The following is a 25149-nucleotide window of genomic DNA, read 5'->3' as shown; positions in this document are numbered from 1 at the left end:
GGAGGCGTATTGTCTGCTTATTTATTTCATTCTAGGCAGGATTGCTGAAGAACAAAGAGCAATATAACGGCAGTAGTACAAGTGTCATGACGACTTCGACGCACTTGTCTTGAGATGGTTTCTTTATTTAAGGAGCCACGTGCTCACACTCGAACAGGCGGAGACCCCCACTGCTACAGCCCCGAGTCTCCCGCACATCTCCCTTATATACGGTCCGAGGCCACGCTCCCATTCCCGAACCTTCTCGCTGGTTCTAGACCGCTCGCTCTACCAGCAGACTCTACCGTCCTCTTCCGTCACCTGGCTACGTTTCTATTCTCGATCATTCCCGTAGCCACCAGTCCATTCGTACTGCAGGCTGACTCCCCTGCCATTACCTCCCGTGGCCACCAGTCCATTCGTACTGCAGGCTGACTCCCCTGTCATTACCTCCCGTGGCCACCAGTCCATTCGTACTGCAGGCTGACTCCCCTGTCATTACCTCCCGTGGCCACCAGTCCATTCGTACTGCAGGCTGACTCCCCTGTCATTACATCCCGTGGCCACCAGTCCATTCGTACTGCAGGCTGACTCCCCTGCCATTACCTCCCGTGGCCACTAGTCCATTCGTACTGCAGGCTGACTCCCCTGTCATTACCTCCCGTGGCCACCAGTCCATTCGTACTGCAGGCTGACTCCCCTGCCATTACCTCCCGTGGCCACTAGTCCATTCGTACTGCAGGCTGACTCCCCTGTCATTACCTCCCATGGCCACCAGTCCATTCGTACTGCAGGCTGACTCCCCTGTCATTACCTCCCGTGGCCACTAGTCCATTCATACTGCAGGCCGACTCCCCTGCCATTACCTCCCGTGGCCACTAGTCCATTCGTACTGCAGGCCGACTCCCCTGTCATTACCTCCCGTGGCCACTAGTCCATTCGTACTGCAGGCTGACTCCCCTGCCATTACCTCCCGTGGCCACTAGTCCATTCGTACTGCAGGCTTGCTCCCCTGCCATTACCTCCCGTGGCCACCAGTCCATTCGTACTGCAGGCTGACTCCCCTGTCATTACCTCCCGTGGCCACTAGTCCATTCGTACTGCAGGCTGACTCCCCTGCCATTACCTCCCGTGGCCACTAGTCCATTCGTACTGCAGGCCGACTCCCCTGTCATTACCTCCTGTGGCCACTAGTCCACTCACACCGTAGGTTGACTCTACTGTCATTACACAAGGACAAAGATGAGACGGTGCATTGGTTAAGCTGTGATCCAGGCAGTGTTTTTATCTCCATGCATTGGGCTGGCTTTAGACTTGCCCTTTGATTAATACGTAAAAATAACATGTAATATTCTGTTAAATGTGACCTATTTTACCACGTTCGTGTCATGCCCTAAATGAAACGCACGTGTCTTTAAAGCTAAATATTTAATAGTATATTCAACTAATTAATTAATGGATTTATATTGACGGTTGAAACTAAATGTATCACTCCATAATGTATTATGGGCATCGTATAACAAGTTTGGTCCTTGCTGTAGTATTGGGGAATGTCCACTTTGGCTCAGGGCTGCAAGTGTAGATGACCACTGACCACCCAGTGCCCATATAAGCATGTCTGACGTCTTAAACTTCACCAAAAAACAAACAAAAAAGACATAACGAAACTGGATTTCATAAAATGTATGTGTACATATGCTCACATGTGTGTGTATGCGCACACGCACACCACACACACGCACACTCCCCATACAGGACAAGTCTGCAGTACGGCATCATGTGCCTCAAGAGATTAAATTACGACCGGAAAGATCTGGAAAGGAAACGGGAAGAGAGTCAACACGAGATGAAAGGTGAGCCTTCCTTGCTCATCACGCATCGTTTGTCCAAAGCAATTTGCCTGATTCTCCCTATTTTTTTTGCAGACATTTTTAAAGTAACGAGATGCACGTCATTTTTCACGGGTTAATGAGCCGTGTACATTTCCCTTTTATCTGCGACCAATGGTCGCGATAGAATTTCAGGTATGCTCGGCAGTGCATATTGAGTGTTCACGACTACCCCATGCTATGATAAGCCACCAGGGTACACTAGCTTGCCTCACACAAGTGGACCCTAAGCATGTGTGCAATGGTCTGTGTTGACTGGCAATTAATCGAGCTATACTCTTAGGTTTTTTCGGTCAAGTCACGTAGGGAAAAAAAATAAACATAAATAATAAATAATAATATAAAAAATAGTAGAAATAAAATAATTAAAAAATTCCCTATTATTTTTTATTATTTCTTTTCATGATTTTTTTTTTACCTACGTGACTTTACCGAAAAAACCTAAGAGTATGAATTCTTGCAGTCACGAAAGCTTCAAATCTAGAATCTCCAAAATCAATTAATCGAGCGTTTCGCTAAGTTTGGTGTGAAGAATGGTTGAATGGATTGATGCCCCAGCTTCAGCTTATGCTCGTGTGGATGTTTAGACTTACCCAACGACTCACTTGTCTTCCCATCTAAAGTAGCAAACAGCTCTGTGGAGTGATTCATGCAGCTCGTTTTGTGTGCCAGCTCAAACCTCTTGACCTGATTTTTAAAGACAGATTCAGGTGCCGCCCAGTCTGTGCCCAAGACCACGACACAAACTCTCTTCCCCAGTGGAACTACGTGCACTCATCTTTTCACTGTTATGAGCAAGTAGCATTACTTATTAACATCATCGTACCATCATCATTTGTCACGTTTGAAAAATATGCTACCGAGATCTTGCGATGGATTTTTCAGTCTGGCTGGGCCTTTAATTTGCACTTCCCTCAACGTTAAGTTCGTCGTCCCTTGCGTTCAAACAACTGGGTTTAGAGTTTGTATATTTTTCGCAAGTTGTGTACGGGGAAGGGAAAAGGATGAAGGTTTTTTTTTTTATGATGATGATGAAAAAAACTATGGAAGATTCTTTTCACTGCGTGGGCGATGTAAATTTCCAAATTCAGGTCACGGGCCGGGTCCTGGTGCATCCATTGCGCATCTGAGAACACAAGTGCCACCCTTCCATCGCCTGTGATGAAAGTTTTTTCAGGAGATGGAGAAGAGGTGACATCGTCCTGACAGCAAACACGTCAAAGTTTACGGCCGTGTTGCTTTCCCCTTACCCAGCGAGCGCCTATCCACTCACGCCCGCAGCTGTACGACTGCACCTAACCCAGCCCAGCATCAAAGCTTCCGAGTGTGTCATCAAAGGAAATGAGCACTGTTTTTTTGAAAGTGCGGGAGCGAAATTTGTGCATGCGCCGGGGATGCTGTTGAGATGAAAGCGACGTGTTGTTGGCTACGTTTATTGCTGCTGCGTTGTTTTTCTTACCAAAGCCGGGGACATTGCCATTGAAGATCACAAAAGCAAGTGGCCTCGTTGCAGAGAGCAGCAAAAGCTGCGCTCGAGCACATGCACACAGGGCTCCCAAGCTTTAGATGGAGAAAACAAATGCTAATTGAGATCTCCCTAATAAGTTCACAAGCCGTTTGTGTTTGGAGACACCGTGTGTGCGTGCGTTTCACTGTTGTCACGCAGCTTGCTTCTGTTAGTTGTGGACGTGTGTCAATTCATCACGTGCCCTTTTTCTTTTGTTTTAATCCGATGAAAAAATGTTCATGAATGCCATGGTTTTCTATATTCCAGTAATTTGAACATCGGAATTTAATTCTAGATGCAATTGACACGTCTAGCACACATAATACAATGTAAAGCGCTGCGAATGATTGGTTACAATGATTCACAAATTAACAGGGCATTTAATACCAAAACCAAATCAAATAAGAGCATTGAAACTGCCCAAGTAATTAAAACGATCAAAATACCGTACATTGCGGGAGTAACTGATAAACTAGCCAGATGTTTGCCAAACCAAAACATCCGAGTCAGATTTGGCACGGTACATAAAATACAGAATTTAATATCTGGTACAAAAGATGTATTACCGAAGCTATCAACAAAAGGTGTGTACAGAATTAACTGCACGTGTGGTAAATGTTATGTTGGGCAAACAGGACGAATGGTCAGCACGAGACTAAAAGAACATCAGAAAAATATAAAATTCTCCAAAATGCAACTGTCAGCAGTAGCAGAACACTCGTGCCAACAAGGGCACTCAATTTATTTTGATAATGTTGAAGTTTTGATAATGTTGAAGACTAATGAGAGAATCTTTCGAAATTGAAAGAAGTCAAAATAACTTTAACCGTTCGGCTAGCTACCGTCATAGTGCTGCGTGGAAGCGAATCATCAACCAATACATTATTTAGATGCATGCCTACAAAGGACAGCGTACTTCAATAGGGATTACTGTTTGTAGGGCTATTTTAATAAACAAAATAGACAGCAAGGACAAGTTCAAAGGGCTCGCATAATGCACATGCATTATGTACGTTGCCTCAGTAATCCCCCTCCCACATTGTGCAAGAACGCAGAAGGGAGGTCAACACATCTGCGCCTCTATATAAGGAACGAAACAGGTGGACTTCTCCACGAATCTGGCTGTTGCCGATGAAGCTAGTTGTAATTACTGGCGAAACGTCGAACTCAGATTGTAAATGTTGTGGCTTGGCTCTCCAACACACCGGTGTGCTGTACTAGTGACGAATTGGCATGGTCTAACTTGATTTGAAGCTTTCGTGACTGCAGGAATTACTCTCTGGTTCTTTCGGTAAAGTCATGTAGAAAGAAAATAAATTAAATAATAGAAGACGACGTTTTGATTGCAACACAAGCAACCGTCATCAGGTAGAACTAAATTTGAGAGAGAGACAAAACACAGACACGGAGACATACAGACAGACACACAAGCAGAGAGAGACAACACAGACACAGAGAGAGACACACAACATAGACACACAGAGACCCAATTCCTCTCTGTCGAGACCTTAAATAGAGAGAAGGGGGGGGGGGGCAGAGAGAGAGGTGGGTCTGCTGGGGCAGCTGCTGGAGCAGAGAAATTAGCATGTCAATGAATCCACCCTGAAGTGACCGAGGGAAAGAAGATCGAATGGCCCTACGAGAGCGGTCTTCATCAGGCGGAGATGATGAAGACCGCTTGTGTTGCGATCGAAACGTCGTGGGTTTTTCGCTTTTGTTTCAGATTTTTTTTTTCTATTTACGTGACTTCACCAAAAGAACCAAGAATATAATCATCAACAAATCAACAGCGGTTGTCGTGATGATAGTCGCGTCCCCGAACATAGTAATGTGGATGATCCAACACCAACTTAAGCTCGGGTTGACCGAGAACAGCCCACACACTGGCTCGAGCACGGGGACGTCGTTGCCTCTGAACTAAAAAAGTCGCGGCGGCAGCGCGGCATCAGCGTCACGTGGATGCGGTGGTGGCGCTCGCGACGTGCGTTTCAGACGTGATGGTGTGGAGCAACGAGCGCGTGATCCGCTGGATCCAGTCGATCGGCCTGCGCGACTACGCCAACAGCCTGGTGGAGAGCGGCGTGCACGGGGCGCTCATCGCCCTGGACGACACCTTCGACCACATCGCACTGGCCCTCTCGCTGCAGATCCCCACGCAGAACACGCAGGTGCAGGAGCCGCGGCACGTTCTCGCGGCCCCCGGGATCGATTGGGCACAGGAGGGTTTTCACGTGCCGCTCGTTTTTCAGATTTCGGAATCTTTGTTGAGACTCGAGGAGGAATGCAGTTATCCGGTGCGGTTGGGCTGCGTGTTGTGACCGCGAGCTTTATGCCACTCGCTACTGGGGGCATCTTTAACTCCTCAGGGTCGTAGTTTTTGGAGTAGCTGCTTCTGTGACCTTACACATTAAAAAGCCATATTTATATACATATATAAAAAAAATGTACTTATTGATTTTGCATTTGAATGCCTAATTCCCACCTAAGGTTAAACCGGGGTCTCAAGCAGACTGGTCATGGTAGAATGTATTTACCAACAGCTGCTTCTAAAAAGCATCGTATAAATGTTGAATTCGTTGAATTCAGCCAAGCCTATTTCAGATAGATGGCTTTCAATAGACCACACAATATTAAATGGCTTTATGTTGTTGCTGTGGTGAGAAAGCACTCCTGAAGAGACACTGGATGTAGTTTTTTGTTGTTGCGATGGCCTGCAGTCGGGAGGGAGTTCACATAATGAGTGTCTCTTCACTTGGTGTGTCTGCACTCCGAGTTACAATAATTGGTGATATATATTCGGCATGTAAGGATGCAAAAAGTCATCTTTTGAAATGTATTTAATGCTCATGATATTAAGCTGGCGACCTGAGTTCCATTCCCAGCCACGAGTAAGCCAATGGTTAGTGCCAGTGCTGAGTCATGTCTCATCTGGTCCTGGGCTCATCCTTTTCAACAAGCCACACTCACCAGCGTGGTGAAGTATGGTCAAGCAGCCCCCATGATTCAAAGTCATAAGGAGGCCTTTATTGAGCAACAGTCGATGAAGGGATCTAACTTTATTTAATTTGTGCACATAGCCCATGTAGCCACTAGAGGGCGGAACATTTACCACAATGCTGAAAATAAAAAATGTCTTCTTGAACCGTGACAATTCGTTCAATCGCAAGGGGTTAGTGATTATATGCCATAGATATATATATACACACACACACACACAGTGGATGAATGAGCATGTTTCAGATAAGGGTTCTATTACCTTCACGGAAAAACGAACACAACTCTGGTGCACACTCAAATCCTTTCAGCGATACCAGCATCAGCACCACTGTTTTCCAACCCTGGAACATTTTGAACGCAACCAGACGCCTGCGACGTGGCCTGCCCGCTGTCCCTGCGTGCCCTCAAAGTGCACCCCAGACACAGGCACCAGCGTGACCTCACCACCACTTAGTGGTCAATAGCCGGCGGTATCGATGCAGCTGCACGCGCGCACGGACGCTGTGTCGGATACGCGGGTGACACTCGTCCGTTTGTGCTGCAGGCTCGGCAAGTGCTGGAGAGGGAGTTTAACAATCTCCTGGCCCTGGGCACCGAGCGTCGGCTGGAAGAGGTAAGAGGAGGCATCTCGAGGAAATCGCTCATCGTGTTTTAGTTTCTTCCGCCGGGAGATGCGACTGCCACTGATCACAGCCGATGTCTGACTCGATGGTTTCCGTCACTGCTGGGCCAGCCGCCATCAACGTGCCACCAAACGGCCACCCACGAGTGACTCATTGGAACTCATGGAAAATGTGGCCACTGTTCTCATGAACTTCACTGTTTTACTCCTCCAGACGTTGAGAGGACTCTGGAACCCAGTCGCTGACTTCTTTGCCTCCTCCGTCTCTTTTTGCCAAGCTCTTATAATCACCTTTCTCAATGAAAGAACCTTGTTAACGCTTCACTTTTACAACTTGGCAAGTGCTGTTTGTTGCTGGCCACGTGACATTTTGGGCCTTTGGGCCTGTGCTCAGATACTGTTTAAAATAAAATAAAAACAAGGTCATGAACATCTCAAAACGTATTTTCCATTAAAAATCACGCTAACGTGTCTTGATAGAAGTAATAAACTCAGTGGTTAAGATCGCGTGATCACATAGCTGCCTTTTTATCGTGAATGTTTTTGTTGGAAGCATGGGGAAATCGGTTCATAATTGGGAAAGCGGACGTATAAAACGTGGGGAAACTGTTAAACACGATCGGAAGCCACATGTCAAACTTTGTGGGAAACAGTGTTGTTGTGAACCTGGCGATCCGAGTTCAAGTCTGGATCCACGGCTAACATCAGTGGCAAGTTGTATCGGAACCAGTTCGAGGCCCACCTCTTACCAACCCGTACTAACCAGTGTGGTCAAGTATGGTTAAATAACTCCCACCACCAACACAGCATCCAGTGGTCGATTGATGAAGGGCTGTAAAGTATGATAACGTTTTATTATTATTAAACTTCATTTAAAAGCAGGATGATACTTTGTTTAAAACTCTCTCCATTTCCATTTTAGAAAATAACAATCCTTACAAGCACCTGAAACCTACATTCATTACTTTTCGCAGCACATGTGAAGAGGACGCAATGCGATGGGCAGTATATTTGTCTTTATTTAGTCAATACGTATTGGCACTGGCAGCAATGAATCATCTTACGGCCCTTTTGCACAACCACATCTCAGCCGTGGCAGTGCAGAGTCCTCACAGGACAGGTACATTGTTTCCACTGGCTATTTGCCGAGCCGTGCCCAAACCAAACCATGAAACTCTATCCTGACAAGACATCTGCCATCTGGCTTGGGGGCAAGCAGAGCGAGGCGTGGGTTTAAACGTTTTCGTCGTATTTTGCGTCAGTCAGTTGCACTTGAACGTGTGACGCTGATGTCACGTTCACCGTGTGTGTGACGTTCGTGGGACGGCTCGGGTTCTACGGTGGAAAGTGTGCCCAGTGCCTCCTGAGCCGCACGCCGGCTTAGCACGGCCCCGACTCGGTCGCACGGTAGAAAATAAGTTTTGTTGTCCTCGCACCGTACGTAGCCAACTGTGCTAATTAGAGGTGCTGGGGGGAAGGACAACAAACCAAACACAAAAAGCAATACAAAAATGTTCATTCGAGATGAAAAGAAATGCCCAATTGCGAGGTCTTTAAAGCAACACTATAAAGTTTTGTTTGCTCTCATGACAGCTCTTCCTGTGTGCACGTCCGGCAGCTTCAAGACGGTTTTCTCCTTTGTGTTTTTTTTTGTCCTCTTCTCCCAAAAGGACGCCCTCTTTCAGAACGAAGACAAGAATTTCCAGCGCGGCCCGTCCTGGCGGAAGCGCTTCCACCCGCAGGAGGCGTCGGGCGTGGGCGTCATGGTGCCCGGCTCGGCCGAGACGCTGCCCGCGGGCTTCCGCGTCAACGCCACGGCCGCAGCGTCCCCCACCGCCCTGCCCAAGAAAGCGCAGCCAGACGGTCCGACCGGGGTTCACGGGGTCGCACCAGTTGTTATCTCCCTCGGCCAGTTAGCAGAATGTCGGTGGGTTCGATCCCGACCTTGACGCGTGTATATTTGGAGTTTTCGTGTTCTCTCTCTCTCCACGTGGTGGTTGTGTGGATTTTTCTCCAGGTCCTTTCGTGGTTTGTCCTCCATGTTTAGAATCGTGCGTTTAGATTGGTTGGCTGCTCCTATAAATTAAATGAGCTACCACGTGACCAGGTCGCCTATGCAGAACAGCTAATAGCTCAGTGCACTTTACCTGCTAACTGAAATATTTTAGTTTAGTTTGATGAGTCTCTACTTATATATATACAGCTTTTTAATGGCTGAAATTCCAGACTAGTACTCATATACATCCTATAAGTTATTTCGTAATTATAGCTGGAGCATCACTATATGCATGACCTATTATGGGCTAAAATTGACTGAGTTATGTTCCTTTTAATTTTCACTGAGCTTTGCAGTGAGTATCACATTTATAAACTGTAACTGGAACAATATAAGTAATTAACAATGCTCTTTTTAAGAGAGCCATTAGCCAAAGGGTCACCGATTTACGTCAGTATTTTCCATTTAAGGCACAGTCATCGATGAATGCGTTGAGTTTCTAAATAACAACAGTGTGTTTTGCATCGGGCATGGGTGGAGGTTAAACCGTTAAAGGGGAGCGTATTGAATTCACGAAGACAAGCCCTCAAAACTCTTTGACTGCCCCCCATCAAATTTAATCCGGCCCTGGGCAAGACAGCCACCCCGCGTGACTCAAGCATGCCGCTCTGCGCAGGTGTAGACAATGCACCGCATGTGATCCACCTGATTTGTGAGATATTTGCTTTGTTAAGACAAAAAAGCCACTGCTGGGTTGCATTGATCGCAGAGGCCTGGTTTGTGAGTAGATTAGATGATATAGTGGACGCAACTTCTGTGAAGTAGCTCTTTGGAGGCAAGGATTGGTGGTGAATCTCATCGATTTGTGAGGCCAGGAGATTGCAGAGCAGCAAACGGGTTGTAAACACGTCAGTGGAGACCTTGGACTTTTTATTTGCTCAATGTGTGTTTTGCGGGTTTTTCCCGTAACATGAAAGACACTGCATAATGGCAGCGGCTAAACAGGTACCTCTGAAATAAGAGTCTTGAGACTCAGCGAGGCCTTATTGTTACATTATCTTATAATATATGAATACATTTTATTAGATCGACGCTGCAATAGATATTTTCCAACGGCACTTGTCCCCTGAGAAAGCGTGTATGAAGGATCAGTTCCTTAAGTATATGCACAGCATGAATGATAACATTTAAACGTGCACTATATACACATATAAAAACAATATACAGTAAGAAATCGGGGTCGGCCTCATCACTTCCTATATCCATCGCTCGTAACACCGTGCGGATTAATGGCAGCTTTAAAAAGTGTGCGGAACTAATTTTGCACGGCTCGTTCTGAGACGAACGCTCTCAATCTGCCATGCACAGCGCCTCCGAGGCCCATGTGTGCCGCCTTAGCCCCCGCTGTGTTTGCGTAGGCACTGCTGCTCAAAGCTGATTAGAGGATAATGAAGCGGTGATCTGGGTCTGCACGCAAGAGGGGTCCCCCCTCCGCCCTTCTCTAAGTCCCGGCAGGTCTCGGATAACGCTTTAGTAGAGGAGGGCTCCGCTGGGCAAAGATTATTTGGCGTGCGGACGTCTTCAGCGCCTTTGTTGATGCGAGCGGTCGAACCTGCATCCTGAATAGAAGCTTGAGCATGCGACTGCAATCGTCCGATTGTCATTTGGTACCTCAAAGGGCACTCGGCGAGGTCACGGAGATGCGTTGGCACAATTTTACGACACACCATTCAACAGTCCATTCAAACACGGCAAATCGCTCATGCTGGATGATCGCGTTGGTCCGTATATAACCTCTTGTGTTCTGGTATGGTTTAACGGAAAATAACAACAACAAGGAATGAAAGAAATAGGCAAAAAAATGCAAAATACATGTTATCATAGTTCTGTCAGGTTTCTGCGAACGCTCAAAGGCATGGAGCGGCATGCAGGAGAGAGAACGTTTCAAAGTAGCACTCTCTCCTCTCATCCCCCCCCTCACCACGGCAACCTCCTCTCCCCACTCACTGCCTCCGCGTCTGCGCTGTGATTTTCTGCTCCATCCAAGTGTAGCTAGCTGTGAAGTGCAAACATGCCCCCTGTAGAATGGCGACAGATATTCATACCCATTTAAAATTCAAAACGAATGGCCTGTATGAATGACGCCACGGGTGTACCTTAGCGGTAGTGTAGCGGTTAGCGCACACAGCATGAGCAACCCGGCGGCCCGAGTCTGATCCCTGCTTGTGGCCAAAACCAGTGACATTCATCTGAACTGGTCCTGGGCCTCCACTAGGTGGACTCAGCCTCGAATGAGGACCTGGTGCCGTGGATAAACATCATCACTGGGGAGACAAAGGTGGTCAGGTGTTGTCCTGGCCACCCACCCCGTCGTGTACCGTGCCAGCCTTTATGGGTGTTCGCTAACGGCACTTGCCCCAAAATTCTGTTAAGGCTATACAGGGAATCTTTGGTTATTTTTACATGAATGTGTATGTCTGTGCGGAGCGGCTGTGCAGTGGTTAGCTTAATTTACTACAAACCCGGCTAAATGGGTTACATTTCCAGCAACAGATAAAATCAATGGGAAATATCCGAATTAATTCTGCACCTCCCCTCGGCTGACTCGGCCTTAAATGAGTACCGAATGTGTAAACATCAACACTGGGGAGATGAAGGCGGCTGGAAATGGTGCTAGATACACCCACCCCCTCAAGTGTCGTGTCGACCGTTATAGGTTCTTTTATCAGGACTTGCCCCAGCATTCCCAACAGCAGGATCGTTGTCTTTTTACACTATTATAAACTATTTTTTATTTCACCAAGTAAGGCCTACTGAGCAATATAGATCTTTTCAGAAACGGCCTGGCCACAAATGATCGCTCAACTAAGTGGCTTATCATGTGGAAATTTAAAGCAGCCAAATACCCTTAACGCACGTTGCAAAATGCGGAGGGGAAAAGCCGGACAACCCGGAGAAAAATCCACGCGACCACGGGGAGGAAATGCAAAGTCCAAATATTCAGGTGTCCGGGTTGGGATTGAACCCACGACCTCCTGCATACCAGGCGAGGGAGATAACATTTCGCCACCCCTGGCGCTCCACGTGTGCACATCGTGTACGTGTATTGAGCACGTGGTGGTTAGTTTGCTGTGCTCCAATCCTGTGTTGGCTCCGGCTCGACTCCTGGACACCAAGGCCTGATTCCACACCAGTGGCAGTGGAAATCTGAACATGGTATGGGCCTTGCCTGTGTGCATTCAGCCTAAAATCCAATATAGTGCAGTCAACATCAACATCGGTACTGGGGATAACAAAGGCGGCTGAGCATGGTGTTGCCTACACCACATCCTCGTGTGGCATGCCTTGGAGTTAAATAGGTGCTCGATAACAGCCGTAAGCCTGGCAGTCTGTAAGGGCCATCTTTGTGTTTGTTCTGTAAATAATAATAAAAAGCATAATTTATAGCCCCTTAGTAGTAGGTTTTTACCTTTTAAACTGGTACAAAACTGACACCTTTATACAAGGCATCATGTTTGCAATAACCGCAACACAAGCAGTCAAAATGCAAACAAAAAGAAACAACTCTGATAATGATATGCGCACTGTCCTTGAAGTTGATTGGTCCACACCCGAGAGACAGCTTTCCTTAGAGCCTAGTCTCCACTGGTGTTGGACCAGATGACGCCAAAAGGCGTTTTTGTTTGCATTTTGACTGCTTGTGTTGTGGTTATTGCAAACATGATGCCTTGTATAAAGGTGTCAGTTTTTGTACCAGTTTAAAGGGTAAAAACCTACTACTATATTTTGCCACTGCTAAAGGAGATGTGTCTCATAGTGTTATACCCCTTGTCAATCAACGGCTGGATAAAGACCCTCCATGCAGTGCCCGTTACATTGGTTGTTTGACCATACTTCACCACTTTGGTTTGTGTATGTTGGCAAAGGGTGCAGAGAGTTGGGCAGAACCGGTTTAAAGAAACCTCGCAGCTAATCGCAGCCACGGCCAGGAATCAAACTCAGGAGACCGGGTTGATATGGCAGTGGCACTTACCACTGCACCAACACTCCCCACCCCCTTGCTCTCGTTGTGTGTGCGAGCGTACCAGCCTCATACGATCCACTAGTTTGCGCTTGAATCATTCAAAACTATAGAGAGTGTCGACAGCCTTCTGTTTTAGTGTCAACAGGGGGCTTTGATGCATTTGTCTCTTGAAAGTCAGACAGGGTTTCGTGTGAGTCTGCTGTTCAGCGGAGTAAATAAGTGCTTCGAAGTGCTGTCACTAGAATAAATGTCCCAAGTACTCGGCGCAAGGAAGGATCTATCGTACAACGTGTACTTTAGCATTGTTAATTTCATCTGAACAAAACGCATTATTTTAATTACGCGTACTGTATCCATAGCAGGGAGGGGGGGCGTTTGTGGAAGAGCTTCTAGACTAATTGAGGATTCAATGCACAGGTTTTTTTCTGCCAATATTCGTACTGTAATTGATTGTTGAGTTCGACCACTAGATGTCATTGTGACCTGTCCCAAAAATAATGTATTTATTGATGTTATTTATTTGCAGTAGAGAAAGTCGGTGTCTCCTGACTCAAATACGCTTGGGGTTGTACTCCTCTTCGTTAACAGTCCTGAGCCGATGTTTGAAATCCCACATTCCTATGGCGTGGGCCAGTCTCATTGACTTCCTCCGAAGTCGTAAGAATTGTTTTGAATACAGAGATGATAGGCGAGGTTTATGGGAAATTTTGAATAATTAATTTACTGGGTTTTGAAACTTAATTAAAAAAAATAAGTATCACCCAGCAAAGCCATTGAAAATGCATTCACATGTTAAATGATCCGACAAATTGGATTTTGTTTTTCTCTAATCTCAATAACGTATACCAACTCATTAATGTTGCAGGTCAAGCCAGCGTGCATTTCTGTGCCTCTAAAAAATCCTATTACATACGTTCCTCGAAATTTGCACGCGAGAAGCAGCAACGCGTTGTCCAATTCCCACTGTCCGTAGCAGCCCAGCTCTCAATGGCTCTGAGCCCCAGGGCTGCTTGCAGATCCCACACGCGGACTACGTTGAGTGCACGGATGCGTTCATGGATCATGCTGGCTTTCTGGGAGTCATCACTTTGTGTTTAATTGGCCTAAAGTGGAGCACTAATGTGATCGCTTCAGAACAAACGGCATTGATGCCTGATCTCAGGCTATGTTGCCCGTGCGGAGCGGTAGTGTGTGGCGGTTATGCACACTGCCTTACAAACCATGTGACCTGAGCTCTGCTGCGTGGCAAGTGAAATCGGAATCCACCCTGGCTCTCACCTAGGTCAACTTGACCTTAAATGTGTGTACAGAGTGCACAACAGCGGGCTCTGTGTAGTGCTGGCCAAACAAGCACCGCATGTGCCCCTGTCATCCTTAACAGGAGTTCGCCAAGACCACGTGCCCCAGTCGTCTATTAACAGCTATTTGGGGGATCTTTGTCTTTGTACCAGTGCAGTGTTTACATATGAGCACTATTTTCTCGAAGCTAATTTATTGGAAGAAAAAAAATAGGGCCACTTTTCAAATGTAAATAAATGTCAGTTCTCTTTTTAAATAGTAACATTAGTCATCTTTCGGAGACTTTGTTTTAAGTTGCACAAGTGTTTGGAGAAGATAACAAATATGTTCATTTAACATTTTACTCTCAGCATGATGTTAAATGCTCATCACACATTGCTGAGAACAAACTTGTGTGTATATTTATTAAATGCAATTCATACGCTAAAATTCTATACGCTAAAATTCTATAAAAATGCAAATATAGATCAACATTTCCATCATTTGTGGAGATTTTTGACGCAACTGGAATTATACGTAACCCAATCCTGTCCTTATGTATCGCATCGATGACCAATGCACGTATAATTCATTGATTCTTTCCAAAACTTTCCTGCACGGAACTTCAAGTACACACGTCCCAATGTCCCACAGAGATAACAGTTGTGCTGCTAAAGAAACATCGCGTAAGTGCAGCATATTAAAATATTGATATCAACAACCTCACGAGTTTCTGTTCACAAGAATAACTTCTCAGGGTACACCAGAGTGCCGGGTTTGTTGCTGAAACGTGGAAACTTATGCCACAAAGCAGAGGGGGGCACCGTAGTGGCAGGATGTTGACTACCTTGCCTGGTATGCAGGTGTGCGTGGGTTTGATCCCAACTCTGACGCCTGTGTATTTGGAGTTTCCATGTTTCTCTCTATGTGTTGGTGTGGATTTTTCTCCGCGTCCTCCAGTTTTTCCCTGAAAATTTAGAAACGCACATTTAGAGTATTTGGCTGCTATCAATTTCCACATGATTAACCACTTCATTGAGCTATCATTTGTGGCCAGGTCGCTTCTGAAAAAGAGCTACACAGCTCAGTGGGCTTTGCCGGGTAAAATACAAAAAATAGTTTAAATAGACCCCTGGCAAAGATGTTTCTCCAAACACCGGCGAAATTACGCGATGCCAAAAGATGTCGTTACAGTAAGGGGGTGAGGTCCGAAGGAGCTGAAACTATTTCCGTGAATGTTAACGGCAGTCGCCCTGCCGACAGACGTTTATTGATGAGGCAGGTGACCTTTCAGCATGCGTGGGATGCAGATGTCCCGCGCTCCATTAATTGCCAAGCTGCCTAACATGTGTTCATGTTGTTTGGTGCATTGCTTCCTCACCACCGGTGGCTTTTGCCAGCATGATGAATGGCAGTGTGGCAGCGCATACTAACAGAGAGCTCCGTGTGCTTGTGTTCTGTGTCTATGGGCACGTGCGCGTGCCTGTGCGCCTGCGTTCAGAGTTTTTGGACGTGTAAATTATTTTACGCGCTCTTAAAGTTTGTGCTTGCGGCCTGCCGTGGTTATAGTTGAATGCGCGTGAGTGTGGTTTTGTCTTCAAAACTATTTGGTTTATTATGCTTGTCTACTTATGGGTTTGTGTGTGCGCATTCACGTCTGAGTGTGCGTGTATATGTTTTATGTATATAGATCGACTCGAGCGAGTACCTGGTGCGGCGTGTAAACATCGCCACTGGGGAGATAAAGACGGCCAGGCATGGTGTTCACCACCCACCGCCTTGTGTGCCGTGCCGGCCTTCATAAGTGCTCACTAACAGCACTTGCTCCAAAAGTCTATTAAGGCTGAGAGATGTTTGTCTGTATAGGGTAAATCCTCGCTTAATTCGTGGTATTCACACTACAACTCGTTTTCACTATAACGCGGCTCTTCCATGATTGAACACGCCTGTCATAATGCGGAGCGTAGCACCGTTATAACGCGGTTTCTAAACGGTCGATGACAAACTACTTTCTTGAGCTGCGCAGATGGGCGGTGTAATACAGTACGTTGAATGATACATGACAATCCCGTCAGTTTTTAGTCCCGCCATCTTACTGTGTGTGCTTACATGGTATCTCGCCAAACTTTAGCGTTATATTATTTGTAGGGAAAGAGTTTTAGCTTAACGCGTTTTTCGTTTCACGCTGCACTCTTCACGAATGCATCTACTTCGTTAAACGAGGACTCGCTGTGTGTCCAATTCTAGCCTATATAGTCTACAAGGTTACATGGGTGGTTTAATTTGTGTGTGTACATGAGTGTCTCTTTGTCTGTGTCTGCTCGCATACGTGTTGTGTATGGGGAGCGGTGGCAATGATGGCCAGCGGTCGAGACTAACAACAGAATTGCAGCCATGGGTGGGAACATTCCCGTGAAAGACGTCCACACCGCCGAGATGGTCGGATGAGATTGGCTCCTGCAGGAATGAGGTGGATTGTTGGGCCCGCAGAACTCGGGGGAGCAAAGAACGTAGGAAGGATTTCATCCGGCATTGGATTAAACATGAGCGGTGATGACGGTGTGTGGACATTGCCAATGGAGATGCAAAAGCGGTCGAGCATCGTACCCTACTGACAGGTGCTGCATCTGCCAGTCGTCTCAGTCGGTCAACTCACGGAACCTGAGTTTGTCCTGTGACTTCCTGCCAAGGGGGCGTTCGACACATCACGTGGCCTTAAAGTGCACATAACCTGCCACAAGCACCTTGGTGACATCAGCACCACTTAGTGGCACATGGCGGTTGTTGTACTGACCACACCGCTCATTACATCGTCCTCTAGTAGCACGAGGTAATTGTAGCGCTTGTTGCCACGATGCTCTCTCAGGCTAAATGTGAAATCTGTGTATGTGCGCGCGCGCGTGTGTGTCTGTGTTTGTGTGTTTGTGTGGTAGTGTAGCGGTTAGTGCGCTGCGATATGAACCCAGCGGCCCGAGTTCGATCCGCGCTCACGGCCAACACCAGTGATGATTATCTGAACCGGTCCTGGACCTTTCCTAGGTCAACTCAGTCTGAAATGAGTACCTGGTGCGATGTGTAAACATTGCCACTAGGGAGACAAAGGCGGCCGGGCGTGGTGTTGGCCACCCACCCCCTCGTGTGCCGTGCCACCCTTCATAGGTGCTCGCTAACAGCACTTGCCCCTACAGTCTGTTAAGGCTATACGGGGGATCTATGTTGTTATCTTTTATATACGTGTGTGCGCATTTGTGTGTGTACGTGCTGGCATTCCCAGGTGCAACAGCGGGGACGCAGCGGGCTGACCCATCCTCGGTCGTGCGGACGTACTCGTGCTGATACCCGAGACGTGCCACGGTCCCTCACGCCATCCAAGTGAGTGTCGGCCTAGCTGAGGCTACGGCCCCCCCCCCCCCCCACGTTCACAACACGTGACAGTGTAACATCGCTGCACGATGGGTGCGGCTGCGTCCCGCATGTCGCTTGTCCGTCTGTGCGTTCACCCTCGTGGTGCAGCTCCCCGACGTGTTTGCCGGGTTGTACCGCGCATTGTCCGGCACGATGTCCGACGACGTTTCGCTTGCTGGGACTGAATTTTGAAATCGGCCAAGCCGGGGCTCCCGGCGCGTGTGGGAGCGAAACGTCGGACATCCTGCCGGACACGTCGGAGAGCTCTACAGCAAAAGCCGTGAAAATCTACACGGTGGTTAAACGTTTCGAAAATATTGCGAAAATAGTGATTTTACAACAATGTTAGACTTGCATTGAGCGCCAATCAGAATGCACGAATGAAAATAAGTGGACCTATGAATCGATTCCACGATTAATATAAATGATTAAGCTCATGGTACATGCCTCGATTCGTAGATGTTGTATGTCATGGGTTCTTGTTACCCTTGCAGCTACTCGAGGTGCTACATTTACCAATGTTTTTTGTGATCAATTCTTGAATCGAAACGTGACCTTAAATCGTGGGATTGAATCACTGGAGGGAGAGGTGTCACAGCGCTATTAATGATATAAAATAATACACTAAAATATATCATAATGATACAAGGCACTATTCTGCATTGCCCCATATCCCAGAGGAGTCTGATGTTAAACAAGAGTGGCATTGAGGTTGTATGTAATTTCGGAGTGGGCTGGGTGACTCGGTGGCACTGAGCTGGCATTGCTAGATTTGAATCTAGGCAGCCACCTAAAGCAGGTTCACAAGTGTCGTGAGTTGATGGTTCTCTGCCCAGTAAACAATGACTCCACCAAAAAAACCATTAAGGTTGGTTCTGCTCCTAGTTTTTGCATTTATATCAACTGAGAACGTGTAATATACTCTGGTTCTTTCGGTAAAGTCACGTAGGTGAAAATTTTTAATTAAAAATAAGAATTAAAAAAATAGAAATAAATAAATTAAATCACGACGTTTCGGAAGCAACACAAGCTTCCGTCATCAAGTGGGACAACCACAGCAAAAAACAAAATTACTGTAGTGGGCAAAGAGAGCTACTTGTGACAAGTAGCTTTCTGATGACGGAAGCTTGTGTTGCTTCCGAAACATCGTGACTTTATTTATTTCTAAAAAAAAAATTCTCTTATTTTTTTCACCTACATGACTTTACAGAAAGAACCAAAGAATATGGATACTTGCAGTCACGAAAACTTTAAATCTAGAACGTGTAATATCTGCTTCAGTGTCATGTGAACTGCAAACCTCTCAGTGGCACAGCATTTGGGAAAGGGCCACCTTATTCTGTGGATCAGAGATCACGTCAGGGAATTTCAGAGATAGATCTGCGATATTGGCTTCATTGGGCCATTGTTTCACGTGAAGAGTTGCACTGAGAGAGATTCTAATGAATAACCTGTCTCGAGGACATGACACTGATAACACAATTGTAATTTAATACATCTGGCGGGAAAGACAAGCTATTTAGTACATTTGCCAGGGGGCGCGTATTGCAGTGTGAGATATTGTTTACGAGGAGGTAATGGGTAGCTGGGAGGTGAAATCCCCTTATAGATTGTTTCGGCATTGCATTCGTTTGGAAGTAGTCTTTTCTCATTCCATTTTGAGTGTAAAGCTGAATGTTTTATCAGCAGCACCCCACAGTTGAAATGTCCCAAGCGAATTGAGAGTTCGTAATTACTTGTCACTTCTTCCCCTCTTGTACCATGTGCCCGCAAGTCCATTTATTCAGTCTCGATTTAAAGCTTTCATCTTCTTGGTTCTTTCGGTAAAGTCACGTAGAAGGGAAATAATAAAATAATAATGACTTTAAACCCCTCGCCAAACCTCCTACGCATTTCACAAGTAATGCTAATCGCATATCTGCATTTCCCATAAATATGCTAAATTCCTCTTGATATGCAAATTATTTTGTCAAGACGCTCTTCGCCCCTCCATCCCAGCATAAATAGTCGCTCCAAGCCTGGAGCGTGACATTCAGACTCTGTCTACTTGACGGACCTGTTCTCCACCTGAGGACGGCTGCTTGCGTTGTGGCCGAAACGTCGTGAGAATTATTTTATTATGTTTTATTTTTGTTATTTTATTACTTCCCTTCTACGTGACTTTACCGAAAGAACCAAGAAGATATTTATTCAGTCGTTTGGTCATTTATCCAGAACGGTGCTCTTTAGCGCTGAACCTCACGGACCTGTGTAAAAGATGGCATCCACCTGCCGTACCCACTCATTATGTTAAAACTATGAACTATCTTTTTTATTTTACCAGGTAAGGCTCACTGAGCTATGTAGCTATTTTTCAGAAGCGACCTGTCCACAGATTATAGCTCAACAAAGTGGCTTGTCATGTGGAAATGTATAGCAGCCTACTACTCTAAACGCATGATTCTAAATGTGGAGAGTAAAACCGGAGGACCCGGAGAAAAATCCACGCGACCACTGCGAGAACACTGCCGACTCCAAATATAGAGGAGTCAGGGTTGGGATTGAACCCACACCCTCCTGTGTATACCAGGCGAGGTAGTTACTCAAACAACAACAACAACACGTGATAGTGCATTGGCAGTGCTGTAGAAGCCCAAATAACAAAACACGGTGCATCTGTCTCAAGTCCTGCACTAAATTTTTCTTTTTTATTTGTATTAGTTTATTTTATTATTTTATTTATATTTTCTATCCACGTGATTTTACCGAAAGAACCAAGAATATAAAAATAAATTATTATATTATAAATCAATAATATTACAGGTGACGTTTCAGGCAATGGCCCTTCTTGACGGCAGACGAAATGTGTTGATTTATTGTCACGAGGAGAGCACTTCTCAGCTAATTGTGCGCTATTGCCTGCCGTTGGTTGATTGGCGGATGTATCTGCTCGTGTTGCTGTCATTGTTGCTGCAGTGAGCGCCCGTTACCTCCGCTGATTGTGGAGTTCCACTTGACGACAGCGGTAGGTGACCTGGCATCACCGCCATGAAGCGGGGCCTTGCCAAGTCAAAGACATCCCTCTATGCCTCTTGGGAGGACCTCTCACGCGGCATGGACCAAGCGCGCTCCTTGTACAATCTTTTGAAAGATCAATTGTCTTTCATTTTGTAATTTCTCTTCATATTTATATTGCCATCAATCCAAACCTTACGATGACTGTATTGTGTAAAATTCTTCACTTTCGGTAAAAAGAACCTTTTACTGTCTGCTCTTGCATATCATGTACACAATGACATTAATCTGCTTGGAAATTTATTTATCGTTTTACGTTTTTTTTTGCTGGCGACGGCTGCCTTTTTTCGTGCTGTTCCACAGGTTGTGTACGATACTAATGTATGTATATGTACCTAAAAGGTCGAATTGTGCTTTGGGGATGTTTTGTAAATTTATCGGGAAAATGTAATTACCAGGTAATATGCAGATTTTCTTTTTGTAAAGCTGCACAGGTGTGTGTGTGTGTATGAGAGAGAGAGAGATGTCGGGAAATGTCAACAGCACACAGAGTGCTGCACCCTCGCTGCGGTCAAGTCTACGCAGCTACGTTAAGTTTGTTTTTTTCCCCGCGACGAGAATGGTCACGCGTGTTGGCGGGCGTTTTGAGCGAGCGTGGTCTACTTTATGAGTGAGGACGTCACTCTTGAACCTATACCTCCCCCCCACCCCGGCACGGCTGTCGGGCTCACTGCATTCGCCAACCTCATGCGTATACGTATTTTTCTTTTCTTTTTGTCGAGAAATGTCTATACCTCTCCTGAAAAGTGGCTGGCAAGATTTTGCGATATTTACCCACCTCACGTTTGAGTCGCGCATTCACTCGCACACAAATGTGCTCATGTTTTGGTTGGTGTTGAGTTCCCTTTCAAATGGTTCTCTGAATTTCACACTGGCAAATATGTAAATCCACGTTGTTTTTTTTGCGGTTGACCAAATGGTGTGTTGCTATGACTGCTACCGATGATTTATTTTAGAATCATTGCTTGTTCGCATTGTTTGATTTGAAGCAACATGTATTCTCTGGGAATGCACTCCAACAATAAGGTGTTTTAATTAAATAAAAGTAATATATCTTGTTTTAGGTATGCTGTTATCATACATCATACACACCAGCCTGCCTCCGACTTACAATGTGGAATCCAATTTTGCAGGCATAGGCCAAATTGACCGGCTTTTAAGATGGGGCAATGTTTGTCAGTCGGGCGAATTAGACAACACCAAACCTGCATTCTGGGCACGTGGAGCTGTAAGCCAAAATAAATCCTACCCGCTAAACCTCGTTGGCTGGCTGGACACAGCTCTACTCCACTTCAAATGCCACGGTTCTACAGCCACAGAGAACCAGGTTTTGCGAGCCCAGGGACAGTCCATTTCTGTCCCCGGATCGGCACCAGTGGCCCACTCCACGTGGTCACGTTCCAACGAGCCACGAGTCTCTGTGGGCACATCGCCCACTGCTGCTACTCCCCCCTAAACCCATGCCTCCCTCTCCGATACTCCCCCCATTCTCGAAGGTGGCGGTCTGAAAGTAGTCTTAAAACGTTGGTTTTACACAAAGTTGAATACAGGCGTCGGTTAGGTTCGGCTGATTCAGGGGTCGTCAACCTAGCGGCTACGGAGTCGCATGCGGCTTGCGTCGTGACGTTATTCACGTGCATTGCGGCTCTTGAAATATTGCGGGGATGTTTTTTTGTTACCGCACTCGAAAAAAATGCCTCTTATTATTTTGATTGCTGACCCCCCTCTGGGTTCGGCTGAGTGAAGCTTGAGTCGACTGTTTTTGTGTTTTTTCACCATGTGCTTTTAATGTAACAGGCCTGGCAAGACGATCAAGTGACGTTCACGTTGACCCCACGATGATGATGTCACGCCAGGTTACGGGGTCAGCCCAGATAAAAAGGGTGCGGCACGGGCTGGCACGGCCTGATAACCCTTGCCTGAAGATAGGATGCCAAGCTTTTGCTTTAGGATTAGTTCAGTTAAGGAGGACTGCCATGGGGATTACGTTGCAGAGATCCAGGCCGGTTCCCACTGACCATGGACACGAGGAATGAGATCTCCCGAGGAAGCAGGAGGAAGGTAAATGTGGCTGCAGGGAGTAAAATAAACAATGCGACAGTCACGTGGTGAATTACGCTCTGAGGGAGGATTCACAGGCAGATCATGCAGGCTCAGCTCAACAAAGCAATTTCTATACGCAGGTTTTTTGTGAGTGTAATTGGGTAATGCATGCTGGTCGAGGTACGTAGCGTCCATTTCACGGTGCCAAGTAACAGCAGTTTATTTAAAGCCCCCACTGACAGTCTCCTCCTCTTGCGCAATTACGTGTTCTCTTGTGCAATTACACGTTCAATTGTGCAATTACATTCTATGATGACATTCTATGAAAGCACAGTGTGTCCGGCTTGTGTTTCCGTATTTTTGGAAACTCGGGGCAGTATTCCCAGAGAATTTTCTCCTTTTTGACCGCAGTACAATTGTGTTCCTGCAAAACACGGCAATGCATTTTAATATCCACGTCTCACCCCTGCAATGCATGGGACGCTCCGAGCTGAGCTCGCTCACCGGGAGAGAACGCGACGGTGTGACCGGTTGGAACTTGTGGGGGTTTGCGGTTGAATCTCGAACCCCGTGTGGGTTGACAAGACTTGGCACGTTTTCATGGGACCCTGCTATGGTTGTACCCGCTAGTCGCACTGCCAAAGCACAAGTGCTGCACTCCCGTGCAACTCGACGTTGGGACTCTGGGCAGTCAAGTCGAGCAGCGCCGGAATTTAAAGTTACGGATGGTTTCTTTGGAAACTTGCCGAGAAGGGGTTCGGCGGTGCATCGAGTCATCGATTGGTAGCGATTCTTGAGGTGTATACGATGCACGCATCGCACCGCGTGCATCATCAATGTTTTTCACTTCATATATGTTGTACGTAAAAGGTTCAAGTGGACCCCTACAGGGCAGGGCTGCCCGGAGTTGGGGTGGAAGGGGGGGGCTGAAGGGGAAATTTGCCCTAGGCCTCGCACAACAGAGGGGGGCCCACAGTGGGCCTATGGATGGTGGAATAATGGGGGCCTCAAGTGGCATTTTATCCCGGGCTGACATTGAACCTCTGGGTGGCCCGCCCTACAGTCGCCAAAGGCTGCTGCTACATTCACCACGATGTAAAAACAAATATTAAAATGAATAATTTCTTAAATCTGATCGTCACAATTCATCATCGAATTATGAGAGCGGTGAATTGTTACACCTCTGCTAATGAGGCACGGAGTGTGCAATCTTTTTAATATTTACTTCACCATCTGTAATGAAAACTTGCCAAGCAATTGATTAACTTTATTTAAAGAAGGACCAAAATATACTTGCATGTGTTCTATTCTGCCAAGGTGTTAATCCTACAGGTGTGTTAGATATTTTATTGAATAATCCTCGCACCAAAAGAAAATATTTATATGTAATCAACGGTCATCATTATCATCGTTGGCCTGATCATGCGCATCGCCATAATTAGTATCTGGCACGGTCATTGTCATTTGCATCATCACCTGCATTAGAAGTTGTGAATCAAGAAAAATATTATTATGATGCCATCTTTTTTTTATGCCACAAGACCTCGGAATTCACCCGACCTGGGCTCGAATATTGCCTGGGTCGCTGGTGGACTGCAGTAGGTGGCACGCGCGACTCGTAGCCACAGCCATAGCGAGGGGTAATACTGAGATGTGTTTGTTTTTGCCTGCCCTGAGAAGAACAACAAAAATCCGGGTCACTGATCCAGATAGACCCCAGGTTTAAGTTTTTAGCCCGACTGAACCCCCCCCCCCTCCCCGTTAAACCCACAGCGATGCCACGCAGTTATATAAAAAACTAGGAAAACATTAGGATGGGGGAAAAAACAACATTTCTGTTTATTCCACAGTTATCATAGTCTCTGCCCTTGCTTTTCTGGCCATCCAGCAAGGAATGAAAGTGTCCGAACTAACAGCAACAAAACGGTAATCCTCCTGCGTGGTAAAACCAGTATTTTCTATTTGCCCGACTTTTGTAATGGGTTTTTTTTGTGCTGTGGCCAAGCCAGGTGCTGTTTCTCACGGCAGCACGAAGGCGGCCAAATGACTGCAGCAAAGCCACTCGCCCCCCCCCATGCCTGCACCCAGCTTTGTAAGCAAGTCAACGGCAGGTTTTGTACAGTGTATGTGTCCTATTCATGCTCCAAAAGTTGACCTGGAACAGTGTTATTTCATTTTAAGAGGTAATTGCTTCTCTGGTCAATGCCACTGCCAATAAAAAAGAGGATGAAGGTTCAACAATGTCTCGTGTGATTATTTAATTAACTATATGAATTGCAGTTGATTGCCTCGTCTTTCAGCATGTTATGCCTCGACCCAAGATGCTGCTAGGGCAGATCTTCGAGGTATATTGTC

General features: G+C 46.3%; 1 protein-coding gene across 2 annotated transcripts in view; it reads left to right on the top strand.

Annotated features, from left to right (window-relative positions):
- PPFIA2 (PPFI scaffold protein A2) overlaps positions 1–25035 on the top strand; it is a 352145-nt gene extending 327110 nt beyond the window's left edge. For both annotated transcript variants that reach the window (XM_078596795.1, XM_078596794.1), the window contains 6 exons: positions 1735–1832; positions 5368–5543; positions 6917–6985; positions 8665–8857; positions 17567–17664; positions 20653–25035. In XM_078596795.1, coding sequence (XP_078452921.1) covers positions 1735–1832; positions 5368–5543; positions 6917–6985; positions 8665–8857; positions 17567–17628 — 598 coding nt within the window. In that variant the 3' untranslated portion in view covers positions 17629–17664; positions 20653–25035. The remainder of the gene's footprint in view (positions 1–1734; positions 1833–5367; positions 5544–6916; positions 6986–8664; positions 8858–17566; positions 17665–20652) is intronic.
- The last annotated feature ends 114 nt before the right edge of the window (positions 25036–25149 follow it).

This window comes from Lampetra planeri, chromosome 8 (assembly GCF_965212315.1).
Source record: "Lampetra planeri chromosome 8, kcLamPlan1.2.h2, whole genome shotgun sequence".
Lineage (NCBI taxonomy): Eukaryota > Metazoa > Chordata > Hyperoartia > Petromyzontiformes > Petromyzontidae > Lampetra > Lampetra planeri.
This window is presented reverse-complemented; position numbering and strand designations above follow the sequence as displayed.